General features: G+C 34.5%; 1 protein-coding gene across 1 annotated transcript in view; it reads left to right on the top strand.

Annotated features, from left to right (window-relative positions):
• Positions 1 to 3,367: 3,367 nt before the first annotated feature.
• LOC149780354 (uncharacterized) overlaps positions 3,368 to 17,154 on the top strand; it is a 114,562-nt gene continuing 100,775 nt past the window's right edge. Inside the window, exons 1-2 of the mRNA XM_089937248.1 lie at positions 3,368 to 3,583; positions 8,891 to 9,041. Of these exons, the coding sequence (XP_089793374.1) occupies positions 8,972 to 9,041 (70 nt within the window). The 5' untranslated portion in view covers positions 3,368 to 3,583; positions 8,891 to 8,971. The remainder of the gene's footprint in view (positions 3,584 to 8,890; positions 9,042 to 17,154) is intronic.

Genomic DNA, 17,154 nt, shown 5'->3' with positions numbered 1-17,154 from the left:
ACAATAAATATGAAAGTTTTAACTGACTAAATAGCAGATACGTCAAATACTGAAGGTATCTTCATTCTCTCTGTATGTTGCAAAACCAAACGACCGGGTGTTGATGTGACAAATAAAGATGCACTGGTCATTGGTTCTCTATGCATGGTTTAATCTTTTGCTACATTCTTTGTAACTCGGTAACTGAAATTATGTAAATTAATATTCATTCGCATAATAATTTATATTTTAAGTCTGTTTCTTTGTGCTTTGTGTTAAACGTTTAGAACTGAAATACTTCGTTTTAGCAAGAATACTAATACTAGATCTACCACATTTTCACATAAATACAACTAATTTGATGGCTGCTCTAAACGTTAATATATCACATAACAACCTACCAGCCATATATTCTGTAGCACTATAACATCCGTTTCTACCATGACTAGAGATCCTTTTGTAGTTGTAGTCAATACATTGTTTTATAATAAATTTATCTGTAAATGAAAGATAGATGTACCATATAATCGTAGCATCCAGCATATTGCAAGCATGAGATCAAAATGTTACTGGATCAGTTCTACATTTCGATATAGAAAACCCTAAAAAAAGCTCAACAATAAACATGCATTATTTGTTCTACATCTTTACATGAAGAGGCTATTAAGCTTTTGTGCAAGTAATGTGGTAGTAACATTAGCCGAATGCGCGCGCGCGTGTGTATATGTGTGTGTGTGTGTAAGTGTGTGTAAGTGTGGAAGAAGGAGGGTATACACATTGATAACGATTGTATATGTATCTTAGTTCCATAACTGTCTCACGAAGATAATGAACATATATGCAAATATCATTTGTGAGCATGCTGTTACAAATAAATAAATAAATAAATAAATAAATAAATAAATGAATAATAAAAATATGAAAAATAAATAAATAAGACCCCAACATATATTAAACACACAATGCAAATAGCGAGTGAAATTTCTATCAGCCAATCATATTTATTTTGGGAATCGTAAAATGCATATTAATTCCATGTGCAAAGATAGCGATAATACAATAGTGTGCGTTCAATCGCAGGAAAAAGATACTGACATTTGCTGAACACTTTCTGTATACACATTAGCCTACGTGTCCAACTACAACCATTTTTAGTTTCTGATACCTAATTACTCTATCTATTACAGTTTGTCGATATTTCTTCTCGGAAAGCGACAAGCGCGGGCTACCACTTTTACATGTTTGACTGTCTCGTGCGTCCGCTATTTTTGTTTCTAACAGATATCTAAAGTACAACCACATGGCTAATAACCCACCCACTAGACGACGATGTAGTGTCCGCTTTGTGGTCACCTGATGTTATTATAAGAGTTCGTGACTTTAAAAAGATTAAATTAAAGCGGGCCCTTACAAAAAAGATTATTTTCTGCCGTTTATTTACCAATTATGTAACTGTACCTTCAGAAGCTCTAGATTTATATTAGTGATTTCAGCTCGTAAGTTGACACATTTCATTAGTTGCATGATAAAATTGTACAGATGCTATTCAATATTGTGCCTTTAATCTCGGTGATACATGATTACTGCATCAATTCTTATATATTAATATGCGTATACAATTTTGCAACTCTTATCACAACGGCTATGATGTGGCCTTGTATATCAGACTTAATTTATTGCACAACCTGTACATGTAGCTGTACTCACATTAGTGCACAGTTGAAATATTGAGACCTAGGTGGTAAATAACTCGATTATATCTTGTTCCCTGAGATCCGTTACAAGTGTCATAAGCAAACACTCGTTGCTATCTGCTTGATCTTTGCAAGAACAAGGAAGTTCAAACTTACTAATTATGTGCTCTGATCGACCTATATAACAATATGGGGACTTTACACATTTTGTTCCAATTGTCAAGATGACATTTATCAAAATTATGTATCATATATAGTCCTTATAGGTATGCATAATGAGGCAAACAAGTCATGAATATCAGTAATTCATAGTTCCAAATATCCTAACATCCACAAAGGGGAAGACTTTCATAATGCACATTTAAATGTATTATTTAAAGTAATCATTTATCTCACTATAGCGTAATTCTCACATATTTGTATACCCTTATTTGATGAATATGCCGGTGAGCCCCGTTTAAGGGTAATCAGTTTTCTTTTTTGCTGATAAATTGATCCCATGTTTATAATATATGAAAAGCTCTACACAGCATACATCAAAACATGTTAATTAAGTATTAAAAAACAGATGCTCAGACTTCTTCTCTTACTGCTAGTACTACTAAGTCAACTACTACTACTTCAAATGCTACTACCTCATCATTCTTACCACTATTATTATTACTGCGACTACAACTACATACTCCCCTCTTACTACTACACTGTTACTGCTACTCCTTCCCATTTTCCTCTGGGTACTACTACTACTATTACTATTACTACTACGACCAAATTCCCTCCACCAATTATACTGGCCGCCATGAATAGCCTATCTTGTGATGAAAAATGGCGTTAAACCCTACAACAACAACAACAATAACTACTACGACCCCATTCCCTTCTTACTACTTATTATTACTACTGATACTATTACTAATTTACTACTCTCTTTACTACTGCTACACTATCAGACTGATACTACTACTACTACTGTTACCCACTCGCCTACTTACTAATGTATACTCCTACTACTGCTACTACTACTAGTACTACTACTCTTTCTCTTACTTTTACAAATACGACTAAGTACTATTAATACTGCGGAAGACCGTCGAGCCATTGTCAATTGTGACTGCGTATATTCTGTATGCAAATAAAATGGTATGCGTGGCGTGTTTGTTTTTGTGTGTGTGTGCTTCTGTGTTTGCATTGTTTTCATGTATGTGTCTGAAAAAGATGTATGTGCTTATGCATCTCGAAAATAGTCAAACGAGCAAATCTGTTTACGAAATCAGCCATTTAATTTAGGAACAAGTGGGTGGATGGATTGTTTAAAAAAACAATATTTTCTGCTTTTCTATATATTCAAGAAATATTCAGTTTCTGGTCCATAATCAACGGCAAATAATATAGTCAATGTAAGGGCAAAATATGTTGCCTCAAAATAACCCTAACCCGCTAAATGAAAAAGGTCAACGATGTGAACAACACATACATTTTATTCATAGTTACACGGTTGCAGTTAATTCAACAAATAATAATTTACCTCCTGATATGAAACAAGACCATTGCAACTGCAAGGGTTAACACAACAGACAGCTATCTCGTACAAGAGGGAAGTATAACACAGAAAAATCCTAGGTCATTGCGGCCAATAGACACGGTTTAGAGAAGGCTTGTCTAGACTCGTGTACAAGCACAATGCGCCATTTGAATTAGAGGCGTCACACTGTTACATAGGGACCATCATGCAATACAGATCTTTGGACATAACATGGCGAATGTCTACACCGAGATTTCACAAGATGGGTCTTAACGTGTAGACTGATTACTCAGTTGCTTTTTAAAGAAACTGGGGACTCCACTTGTGCTCAACGTGAACATGAAAAAACCTGGTGCAGACTTCCGTATTGGAAAGTAATATCTTTACGGTAGGTCGTAATATAACCTAATACTAGAATGCCGGCCTAATAATTGAACTACGAACATTTTTATAACATGTTTGAAACAGGTATTGTTAGTATGAACAATATTAAAAGAGCCATTCAACTTTATCGTCTAGAACACCGCTATGGTAAGTCATCCATGTTATACGTAACTATTTTAACGGGCCCTCATGCTTAAAAGCATGTTAAGTATTTATCTATTTTCGATTTAACCAGTGCTCGTCATTTATCAAATTAAAATGTATACAATTATTTGTCAATGAGTGTAATAAAATGTTGCCGTACTATGATACAATGGGGTTGTAATATCAAATACTATTATAAACTGAGTTATTTATGCCTGTCGTCTCTACCGGGAAGAGGTTTACGTATGTTAAAAGATCAGTAATGTTTGTTAAATTCCAACTCACACGAATTTAAATATCAACAGTTAAGTCAAAAAAGATAGGGCGTGGGTATGAGTATCGGTGTACAATAATATATTCACATTCTTATATAATACAAATGTTACATTAATATTCCAGATGAAAAGTGTAATTACTAGTATTTAGTTTCTCAAATGATGATGGGATATTTATTTTGCAATGGCGATCAGTATAAATATGTCTTGTCTAAATCTGTCACCAGGACGGATGTGGCTGGGCATATACCACTAAATATATACTTAACCGTTCAGCTCTTGTATAAACCTCGTCTAGCATAGAAATAGTTACAGATCTGCAGTTACCTAAGACACTGCATATCAGTGGCAGCGCTACTTTTATTCGCGGTTTCAAGTATGCGGTACAGGCCTCATATGCCAGCACTGTGCAACAACTGAATTGTCTAAAGGTCGATAGGTACAGTGCATTATAAACAGATCCGTATTTATTTCTAGAGAAAACGGTCATTTGAACCTGATGTAGTAACAGATATGACACATGTTTAATATGGGGGTTTTCTGGGTGGTTTTGGAGTTGGTGGACAAAGCGAACATAAGGGGTTTTGGCTGTATATAGATGCCGAAACAACATCATGAATTCTAATGTTTACATTTTAATTATAAATTTACCGTTGGCTGGCCTGATGTTTCTGTAAGGTGTAAGGATAGAGCAAAGCCTCAGGGCTGAGATTATAAGTTCGTATCTGCAAGCACCCACTGTGATATGCAATTATATCTGGTACCTATTGTGATATGCAATTATATCTGGCACCTATTGTGATATGCAATTATATCTGGTACCTATTGTGATATGCAATTATATCTGGTACCTATTGTGATAAGCGATTATAATTTGAAATATTTCAAAGCTATTCACCTGCTCAAACAGGTAAATGTCTTTCCTGATATATTTACAATTTATATTTAAATTGTTTCCGAGTTAATGCGAACTTCTCATCCATCTAAGTTTTGACATCTGGTCTATGGACGCTGACACGAACGTAATCCTATATACAAACCGTAATTGTTAGTTTCATTGTTACTTGTAAATTGATAGGTTTCAATGTTATAATTTGTATTAGACACCTCAAAATCCTTTCACAATCACGGACCTTATTTGGATCATTAGATATATTTTATGTTTTTATTTGTAGGCACAGTCTACGTGACGATATGCTATTATCAAGTTGTGCATAAACATAACCATCCTCACCAAAATATGAGATTGCATATATCCTTTGATACCAGCGCAACGCAATACTTGTATTTACACTAGCCGGCTACCTGTTGTTTGGGGAAAAATCTGCAAATAATAGAATAAGCCTCAAGTACACGTTCTTTTAAATTAGTCTGTTTTATGTGTTTCAAAAGCTGTAGTGGAGCATTTTATTTTAGGGTTTATTTACATTCAAACACTTGTTTCTGTTATCATTTTGGAAATTAGATGTTGAAATGGGGGATATAATGAATAACATATATCACAAAGGTTTATAGCCTGCCACTTTTCTGTAGTATAAAGACAGTATCTTGTTAATTGTTTGAAACATGTCATGTTGATGCTCAAAGCATATAATGTGTCAGTTGTAATACCTATGATTGCAATTTCCCACGAAATAAATCGAAATAGGTGACTAAACCTAAAGGGATGTGCGTACTGAAAAATTATAAGAAACCATCTTTACACGCATGTGTAATTTTAATTATTCCCGAATTCCAGAAGTTTGTCCCCGTCTTGTGATTTTAATTGTGTCTTAACATATATATACATATGTTTCTCTGTGTGTGTGTGTTTTAGTGTTTAGTGTTTGTCCACGATTTTAGACTTTATTAAGCACTTATGAACAAGATACTAAATAACTATTTCTTATATGAGTATGGATTCAATTGTAAGATAATGATATATTGCCTATTTGATATCAAGTTCTATGTAATGAACCTGTTTGCAGTTTTGAGTGATGTTTCACGTTTCAAATTGAGATGAATTATGACACCGTGCCGTAAATGATTCGCAGAGATATGTATATGGATAGAATTGAAATGTTGTTAGTATTGGTTTATTTTAAGAGTGCTCTAGATTTTAATGCTATGCTTACATTTAGTTTCAATGGAATATCTTGTTTATTTGTATTGTTTACAGGAACAGCAAAGTGTTCATATGACTGAACTAGGTACTATATTAAGGTCATTTTGGATTTATTCAAAGGTGATGTTGACAATACAAGTTTGATATAAAGATGCGATGGGCACTTCGGCATATTCATGCGAATTGGTAAATCAGCACATTCAGGACCTGCAATTTATTCGTTACGTCAACTTGTTTTGACTGGTATAATAGCGTTTAGCATTATTTTGGACCTAATTCAGAATTCTCTAAGTTACTGTTAAATGTCCAATGATGGATAAATAACTGACTATGCGTTAAAATTCTGCAAACAGTTTGGCTTTTCTTCTTTCCATTATTTAAATTAAGACCAGACTCGTAAGGGACGACACTAACTGTCGCTGAGCGAATTGCTATAATGTTACGTGGATTGTTACCGTCTCACAAGATGATATCATGCAAACATAAACATTTGCATTCTCGCTCATGTATGTGTAAGTTGGTTTTGCCCACGTGACATGAATCTGTGGAGACTATTGCATACGATCTAGTAATAACCACTGATGAATGTGTATTCAGTTATTAATTATAATTTTAATGATAAGAATTAAAAGGCAGATTTGGCTTCTTTTCTCATTTGTTGATATGGGTTTGACTTCAATAGAAGGATTCAGCAACTTCCCATTCATTTGGTTAGATCACATCAATTGGCAAGTTTGACGTAAAATGAGTACAATATTCAGTCATGTGGAGTCTATTGCGAAATATAGTAGCAATAGACAGTGAATGTAAATAGAGAACTGAGCAATCATTTGCATTCAGATTTTGAAGGCATTCACATTTCTTGTGTTTCAGTTGTAAGTCTTCGGTGGTGTTTTATCTTCTACTTGGATATCATTCGAGAGGAAAAAAATACTTGTGTGGTTTAATATGTGGAAATATAAAGTGCCCATTATTTGGAAAATAATATCATTATGGAACTGTTATGAATTATTCGAAGGATTTCTTTTACCACAGCATGTTGACAACGTCACTATTCTCGGTCGATAAACACATTCCCGGTTTTGAATTGTATGAGGAACTTTTCATTTTTTTAGCATTTTCATAGGATTTTATAATGATTACGCTCTTAAGATTCACTTGCTTCTAGTCTAAGATGCTCTCATATATGTTTTATAACCTATATAATTAAATTGTTTGTTAAGGTTTACAGAACTTGTTGTTTTTATTTTGCTGTTACTTAAATTATGGCCATAGAGTCGTACCAACAGTACGAACTTAGGAGTAGCAAAACCTTTATAATAGCAATACAGATGAAACAACATTTTCAATTATTGCCAGCTTATTAGTATATTTAATATATGTGGCGATGGTAATGCTATAATAACTGACAACATATAAAAGGATGAATGAGACATCAATGATGCACCAATTTTCATTGGGAATTTGTCGCCAAGGCATAGCAGTACTTTCTATACTTATATATATATATATATATATATATATATATATATATATATATATATATATATATATATATATATATATCAGGTAAGATCATCTACTAAGGACATGCTGCTAAATACTTCAGAAATTTTTGGAATGGATTTATGTAGCAAGACAGCTATACAGATATACATAACAATTTTAAAACAAATATTAAACATCGTTGACAGTAGTCTTGTTAACTTGGAAAGCAACAATGTAATGATTTAGTACACATGCCTTAAGTATGCGTCTGCAATATGAGATATAAAACAACGTTTCTTTATTTTAATACGACTCAGATATGCATTCATATTATATGCATGCACAAAGTTTTGAAAATAATCTTTACACATATTAGAATGATGGTGCACTAAATGACAAGGTAGTAATTTACCCATTTCATTATTCATTGAACCCACAAATCTGTCTTGTTAATGATGTATCAGTAAATGAAAGTAGAGTATTATGCTTTTATACCTAGGCTAGTGAATGTGTATATAATTTTATATTAAGTTCTTGTATGCAAGTTTTGGAATGCGAACGTGTACGTTTGCGTGTGCTCTTAGTGGGATTGTAAATAAAACTAAAGTCATATATAGGTGTTTTATTTCGGCGAAATTGTACACTTTGAATCAGTGAGATCAAACGAAAATGGAACCGCTTGCTTAATACAGAAAATGTTTCGAATTTTCAACGTCATCGGCTATGAGGAAACATGTCATATTATGATCGCGTCTTATGATTGTGAGGCCAATTAGGTTCGTTGAAGACTCTTTAGCAACAATCGTCTGGTTCACTTACATACACCATTATCTACACCATATATATTTACACCCACCTCTAATCTCCCAAAAAATATTATTTATATCCATAACTCACCTACCTAACCATATATGTTGTGTCCACCACTTATCTACCCATCAACATTATATAGACTTAGAACTAACTTCCACATCCACCGTGTTTACAAACACCGCAAACCTGGCGGTGTATATTTTAATTTTAAAAAAAAACTAACTTAATTTTCCTTATCAGAAGAAGTTACTTAATTTGATGAGTTACGTAATATAATTACAGTGTTAATACATTGACATTGTTAACTCATCACTCCTTCCCACTTAGTTTGATATCCTGTTAGATGTTCTTTGCGGCGTTGCGACCTAGTCGACAATTTATTTTAGAAACAAAAGGATAAATTTACAATTGATAATAAATCATAATCAATTATACACATAACGTTAGAATGTTAGAATTACCACCCCCGTCTCTCTCTCTTTTGCAGTAAAGTCTTCGACTAGGCACTGATACTTTGCCGACTCACTTGTATCAATAGTCAGGAACCACAGTCTGTAAAAACAACACTATGGTCACAGTGGCACATAATGATGTTGTCTGCAACCTGGTTTATGATGGGACCTTGGAACTTGAAAACGGTATGTGATGGATAATTTTATTGTAGTTTGGTTTTCTAATATTGTGCTTGACCATACTTAACGCAGTAGAGGCAAAGTTTGAATCATCTTAAATGTTTTTAAAAGACCTGAATGTAGAGGGAATCTTTCAATATATTTTTGTACTTAAGACATGACATACGTATGAAGACTGTCAAATATGTATATATAAATAGCTTTCAGATTCTATTTAAATTCTTTAGTTCTCCTTTTTATTTTTCAAAAGCTTAAATAGCAGAAAATGTAAAACTTGTATGTTGCTTACATACAAAAGTAACACAACAACTTGTGACTTTCTCAATGGTTTAAAAAAAACGTTTTGGATAGACGTATATCAACTACATACAGCAAGCTTCTTCATCTCTCAACCTGATACATCGTACAAGAATATAATGTAAACTAAACGCGCAAGCAAAGTAATTAAAATGCAGTGTTTTTCATAAATACCTAATATGAGAAGGTGAAATAAATGTCACACATTATGTTTTGATTAAGTAAAACTGCACAGCAGTGAAACATATATTTCCTACCTACACATGCAGGTGTAAAAAAACAAAGAAGAGAGTAAGGAAATCATAATACATATATGACTTCTCGTATTAACCAATCAAATATTTGAAAAATACAAGGTTTTAAAAGAGCCACTGATATGTGTGTGCTGAAGAATATGGAGAAGAAGAAAATATAGAATAAAATATTATTGCATTCTACACTACAGATTTTTATGTGCACTCTTCGTGGAACATTTGTAATTTCGTTATTCACGTAGTGATTATATCACTGCTTTATATATAAATTGTCCTTATCCCGCCAATATTAATAATATTAGCAATAATTATCATAATACTGTTTGATACGGTGACTTTAGTCCGCCCCCTATCACCAAGGCAATGGTAACTCATAAAATTGTAATTGAAACAATGTACAGTCAGTATGTAAAAGAACTATGGTCACCTAAAAAAATCAAAATTATACAATGACAAATATAACGATACAAAGCATCATTGAAAAAAATCAAATGCTAAATATGCTAAATAAAGACATCAATTTATACTTTCACTTTATGAGAGAGACAAATCTAAAGCTAACTTAGAATAATGAAATATATTACGATAATATATGTAATTAGTGGCCACCTTCTGTACATTAAAATGTTGTCAGATTTCAATAAAGCATAGCAAAACATCTGAAATCTTCAACTTCAACTGAAGTTTAAAATGGAAACGAAAACTGTGTATTTCAATGCAATCCAAGTCATCACAGTGCACATTGTGAGCGTCTCTATGCATGTGAAGTAAAATATAATTATAACACTATATATGGTATCGATATCACAAGTTAAATTAATGCTCAAGGTCATTTACAAATCTCCTTATTATACATGTATATATGGTCAATTAATTCAAATATACATCTATACTCTTTGCAATGTAACGAGATGGATTGTACCGTCATTAAATACGGAATAATATATGGATATATAGAAGGTGAAACAAACACATTTCATGTTTTTGATTTAGGAATGAAAAGAGGCTGCGGTGTGTTTCTCTACATAAATTCAGAATGAATGTGTGTGATAGCGAGACTTATTTCACGGTTATCAAATATTCTTGATTTCGATAGGCAATTGTTCTCAACTTCTAGTTTTAGATTGGTAAGCAGATATATAATGTATTCATTTATATTTATGTATCTGTTGTTTTATTATATGTATGGATTGAAGAGCAATATGGTTTGTTTTATTTTTCCAAAATATGTGTCGGTTCCCTAGATATTAATTGTCAAATTTACAATATAGTTTTACTTTGAACATTGTAACTTAATAATAGGTTTTATTTTATAAGAAGTGATACAGTGTTTGAAGTTATTTCTACCACAATAGGGACAAATATGACTCTTGCTAGACAATGGAAAATCCTATGTTTTTAAACCGGTCCCTGGAGTTAACATGTCGTACCACTTGAGGAAAACCAATTGACACTTGGGGGACAATGAGAAATATGTTAAATGGGTCCATTCAGCTAGAATGCCAGGCCGCTTCAAGGGCTGAATGGTTAAAGAAACAACAAATTATGTGCTCTAAAGGGATTATACGGACAAATTAATTATAGGGACGAAATATTTAGAGGGTTTAAGTGTTTCTAGGGACAAAAATGTAACAGGACATAATATTTATTAGAACGAAAGATTCATAGAGTCAAAAGAGTTTATAGGGACAACAAAGATAATGGTAATCTTACAAACAAGCACAATCACAAAACACAAACAAAGCACATATGACAGTACTGGAATAGCATAACTCTTTTATTGAGATACGAATGGCCCTGAACAATGTATAACTCTTTTACTGAGATACGAATGGCCCTGAAAAATAAAGGTTGTTTTATTTATTCTAGTATATCCTCTCTGATATCCATATCTTCCACCAACTCTACCACCAAGTTTATGAATTTCACTTTCGGTTTCATTTTTTTTTCTTCATTAGGGATCCAGTTGGGATGACACATTTTCTTGATTTTCACAAAGACCTTGTTCCGATGTGCATTCAGACGATGGAAGTCGTTTATCTTCCTTTCTACTTTCCCTTTCTCCCCTTAGCCCATATAGCCATTATCTTCGGAGCTTCTTCTGCTACGACTTCCGTCGTGAGACCCTTAGCTTTCTGAAGTGCACTTCCCCGCGAACATGACAGGGTTTACCTTTGACCATCCAATTCTTGTATAATCTGCTCTACGTCACCATTACATATAGTACTTCATTCACAGTGCCCACTTTACTCGACTCAGGATAATCCATATTTATTTTGGATGAGGACCAATTGTACGACTTATACGTACGTCGATCTTTTGCCTCATGCACGTACGTGAATGTAAACATCCCTTAAACAATATATATATATATACGGCATAGAGACCGAAGAATCAGAAACAAAACTTGAGCGGTCCTAATAATAATTTATCTTTTCATTTGAATTTCAAACGCACAAATACAAGCATATTCACTATAATCCACACAAACAAATATTTTAGTAGAGACAGACCTTTATTTTAAAAGATGTCCTAGGTTTGATATTTGATGAGTACATCACATAGATCGAATATACAGCTGTTTTAGTGATAAGTTGCGGACAGGACACTAACCTTTTCATGAATCTAAAAGGATTCTCAATTGAGCTAATTCAGGGCGGATCAGGGCACTCTTCCCATTTTATGCATGACATTAATTCGAAAAAAATTAGAATATGAACGCCAGAATTATTCCTTGGCAGTTCCATTATTACTGAAAACGTTATCGAATACAATGCCAAGTTCAGTCTAGCGGCATCGGAGCTCTCAGACGCTTGTGAAATGATGTGAAGCAAACATTGACCCAGAGTAATAGAGAGAAATGGGAAAGAAAATATTCATAATGTTTCAATAAAAACAACACCAACCACTTTTAAAACAAATCAATATCTTTGATCACAAGTTGAAGTTCCTCAAAAACAAAAACAAAGCTTCAATGTAAGAATTTTAAACATGAATACATTTACAAGGTAAACAACTTGTGAAGTCTAACTCAGCTTCCAGTAATGTATGTCATATTGCGATCGTAGCTCACTACCTGTCCTAGCTAAAGACAAAATATAGCCATAATGTTTACATAATAGTTTTTTCGTTACTTTAAGATCATTTATGGGATTCTCACTGTCAAACAATGATATTAAATGTTCTTAGGGATACACAAGACAGCGTCGATGAAGCAAAACACACAATATTGTCAACACAACATGGAATCTGTCCCTTGTAGTCTAATATTATTGAATCAGCTCCAAAGGCAATTTCGTATTTTAAAGTCAATGATATTTTCTTCTAAAGCTGGTAATCCATGAAAAGAAAAAAATAGTCCACACTTGATCGTTGGGAAAGTCAATTGCTACATAACGGGTTCATGGTGGACGACTGTGTCCATATTGATGACGTAGAATTAAATGTATTTACGTTTTCGATGAGGAAGCGCATCTTTAGCACACACAACCGTATTTAATGGAGCAATGTATAAACTGTGCGCGTTCGTGTTTTTGGATTTTGAAGGTAGCGTGAACAATTTGAGTCATATCGTTATGATGTCTGTGTTGACATTTTTAGTGAGGACAAGTAGAGTCATATCGTTATGATATTTGTGTTGACATTTTTAGTGAGGACAAGTAGAGTCATATTGTTATGATATTTGTGTTGACATTTTTAGTGAGGACAAGTAGAGTAATATCGTTATGATATTTGTGTTGACATTTTTAGTGAGGACAAGTAGAGTCATATCGTTATGATATTTGTGTTGACATTTTTAGTGAGGACAAGTACTGGGTCAGGCACATGACATCATATTCCACCTAGTCATATTATACAGGCACCATATTATACAGACACCATATTATACAGACTCCAATCAGACAAGTCCTAACACTAATCTCTTAATGCTGATCTCCAGCCGAGGCCGCTACTATTATCATTCCTATAAGTCTTGCTCTGACTAGGCTAGGGTTCGAACCTGAAACCTGACGCATCCGAGGCGGACGTTTAAACCAACAAGGCCACCAGGTCAGTCATTCTTGCGTTAGAAGGTGACAGGAACTGTACTACACTCAGTCCTTAGTCAGATAGAGATACGCGGGGGGGGGATACATAAGACGGGCAACAAGCAGTCAACAAATGAAGAAAAAGATAATAGTTCACACTAATCGAATAAAAAAATTATTAACATATAACACTACTATTGCAAACACGTACACATTCCCGCAAGCATTACCTCTTCTGATGATAATGTAATGAGTAATGAAATAATAAGATCAACACAAACTACGTTCAGTCATATTATTTAACATTTTTTCTATTGTTCAGTTCAGTTATTATATTATAACTGGAATTATACTAATCTTTATTTTTTCATGTGTATCCTGATCGTAGATCACACGACATGTAATTCATTTATTGTTCAACAATGCTGCCGTTTGGGTTAGAAGCTGAATTACATTACATGACCAATGAGTCACTGGAGTAAACACAAAGGTGGCTGCGAATGGGTCACTTTTTATGTTTATTTTATCTAAGTCTTCCTTGTTTGATTTCGTTTTCTTCTGTAGAGGAAGGTGTCGAGGGCATCTTATTTTTGTCCAAACTTGTGATATTCTCGTACCTTTCAGTAAAGGTCATATCGACATGGGTACATTTCTTCCGCGTCGAGACAGAATCTTTTCCTTTTGACTGATATACAGTTTTGGACTATTTGGCGAATAATGTTTAAATGTTCTCTTAAGCGTTGTTTCGTTAGTAATGACAACGGTACCGTTCCTTTCAAGACATTCAAAGAACATTCATACACGGTATTGATGATTTCCTTAAGGGCTGTTTTTTACGATATCTTCTCGCATCAGGGAATTTGACTTCCACAGTACCGACAATCCTTTTTGGCTGTATTTAAATGACAGTGGTTGTGTGCTCTGTTTTCGTTAGAGTATCTTTGTCTTTCAAGAGCAAACAACACTGAGTTGAATAACTCGCCAAAGTCGTTTGTTATTTTAAAATTCATCTTCACTGATTTTCAGTCAGTCGTATCAACTTCATGACAGTCACCACTCTACACTGAGGTATTTTCAACAGACGAAATGATAACAGTTCTTGTTTGAATAAATCCAGAAAACTTTAAACATTCACGTTTTAGTTAGCCATCTCTTGCTTTGAAGTCAAAACGTTTTCAGTCACTCACATATTTCCATTGTTCATGTACGTCGCAAATTTCACACACGTCTTGGTAAGCATTACATTTCGATAGAGTACCACAAATGTTTCTTTCACACAGGGGATGTGAAGCATTGATTACAAATCGCAAAGCGTTTAATATAATGAGTCTCTTGCACGTTTCAAGTTAGAATAGCGACGATTATGTCTTGGCACGTATTGTTCCAAAATAGTTCAGAAAGAATATGATTGTAAAGTATATCCATGAAACATAGTAACTAACGCAAACACGACCTGTCGTCCCAAACACATTGGAAACAAATATTGGAAAGGGTTTTGATAAGCCTCCAAAGTCTAAATACTGTCAATGACTTCCTTCTACGAAATGTGTTGCATCACTGCTGATAAAGGTCGTTCTATGAAATAAAGGTCGTGACAAAGAAATGTGTTGTTATGCCCACATCAGGCAGATTCTGAAGGTAATTATTCATTTACAGGAATGTCGTTCTCTTCGATGAAATTGCTTATTTGCCAAACGGTAATAAGTGCTAAATTTTAGTAAAATCAGATTAACCGCTACCTCCTGCACCACATGCCGTGAAGAAGTTGTCCAAGTGTGGTGTCTATTCTGGAATTGCTTGTACCACTTTAACTTGTAAGTATATATTCTTGGCATCCAAAGTCTTCGGATATGAGGGAGGTTGATCAATGTATGTCTGTTGGAAACTTTAAAATCGAATGAACGCTCTAATAGCACTCAGACACCAATGGGGAAACAAATGATGTGTACATGTATCAGTTGGTCTTTTTTGTGTGTTGACAAACTCTCTGTAAATGTGTAATCTCAGTTCCAAAGGTAAACAGCAACTTCTCTCTTTTACATTTTACATGTTGGTGATAAAAGTTTGGTCGAACCAAAAGAGGTAGTGACAGAATTACAAGTTCCAGGAAAGCCGAATCTTTATATCCCCACTCGAGAAGTTACACACTACAGATGAAACACGTAACTTTATCCTTTCTCCGAAGTAGAAACATTTTGCTCTAGCTAATTGCTTACGAATATGTCCATTCAAACATTTAAGCTATTTCCCATGAAATGCTTGGACTCGACTTTGAAAGTCATTACCCGGCAGAGTCCAAGAAGACGTGTATTCTTCTTTTAACGGTTGCCTTGCATGGAAGCGGTGGTGGTATCTCAATCAGCTTGCACATGCATGAATAATACATACACAGTACCATTTTGGGCAGTAAAAACGAGTGGCTGTGTTGTATCTTTTCGACTAGAAAATAGACAAGAATGGTAATGAATTACATCACGTTCGCATGCGCTGGACGGTACATGCCCGAAATCGATTTCACTGATGACAATCTTGGAATGGATCGGAAATGCTGCTTCGCTAATGTCTCAGGTTATGACGTCGATAACATTGTAGGGTACACTCATGTTTATCACTAAACTTCAGTCCCTCAAGTTATCTTTCTTGCTCTGTGTTTGTAGTCGTAATGAAGCGTCGGCAAATGTGAATTGTTCCCTTTGAAAATGGAGATCGGCGTGTCCGAAAGGTATAGTGTTGCTATCTATAAGTCGCACTCGACCCGGGCAAGCAGTCAGGTAGATCGTTTATATTGAGCGATTGACGATTTGGTGGGTTTACAACTATTATTTTGTGCTGATCGATGGTGGTCACGCAAAAGTATCGATCCTCTCCGGATTATTGAGAATCTTTCAAAATACCAAAGTTCACCACTTGAATTGCTCGATAATTCAGTGTCAATGTTTTGACTGTGCAGTTGGCATGCATTTATTTTGTCGGTCGTGGTATTGGTAGCAGTTAGATTTATACTGCCACCAGCAAAGCTCAGAATCATGCCTTCTGGGTACTCGTCCGTTCATGGACATAAACGGTTCCGTTCTTTTGTTTGCTTAAGGCCATCACGACGATAAAGGTATATGCAACTGTCAGTGTCAATGTACAGAACACGATGTCCTAAAAATGATAAGTCTTTGTCCAATTTTAAGTGAGCATGTGCCGTCGCGTTGGCTGCAATAATAGCATAGCCAACTTACATGGAAGTGCAAACTCTGACTCTTCTTCGTAATTGACCAGGATCAAATATTTACGTAAGATCTCAGTGAGTTTCGTTCGTGTTCCTATGTCAACCAACAGTTCAAAGTAGCAGTATGGATCTAAAAAGTAACAGGACGTTTCAAATATATGAGGATGATTGTTGCAACCGGGCGTCTTCCTTTGTTGTTTTTTTTTCCACGTGGTCTAAGGTGATGCCTACGATGGAACGGTACTGCTTGTTGAATGCAGTTGGGTTTTCTAGAGTCTTTCACCATAAGGGATAGTTGACAGGCCCTTTGTTAAGTTTGAGAA

Source organism: Sinohyriopsis cumingii, chromosome 16 (assembly GCF_028554795.1).
Source record: "Sinohyriopsis cumingii isolate HCF-2022 chromosome 16, ASM2855479v2, whole genome shotgun sequence".
In the NCBI taxonomy this organism is placed as follows: domain Eukaryota; kingdom Metazoa; phylum Mollusca; class Bivalvia; order Unionida; family Unionidae; genus Sinohyriopsis; species Sinohyriopsis cumingii.
The sequence above is the reverse complement of the archived record's forward strand: the minus strand, read 5'-3'. Positions and strand labels throughout refer to the sequence as shown.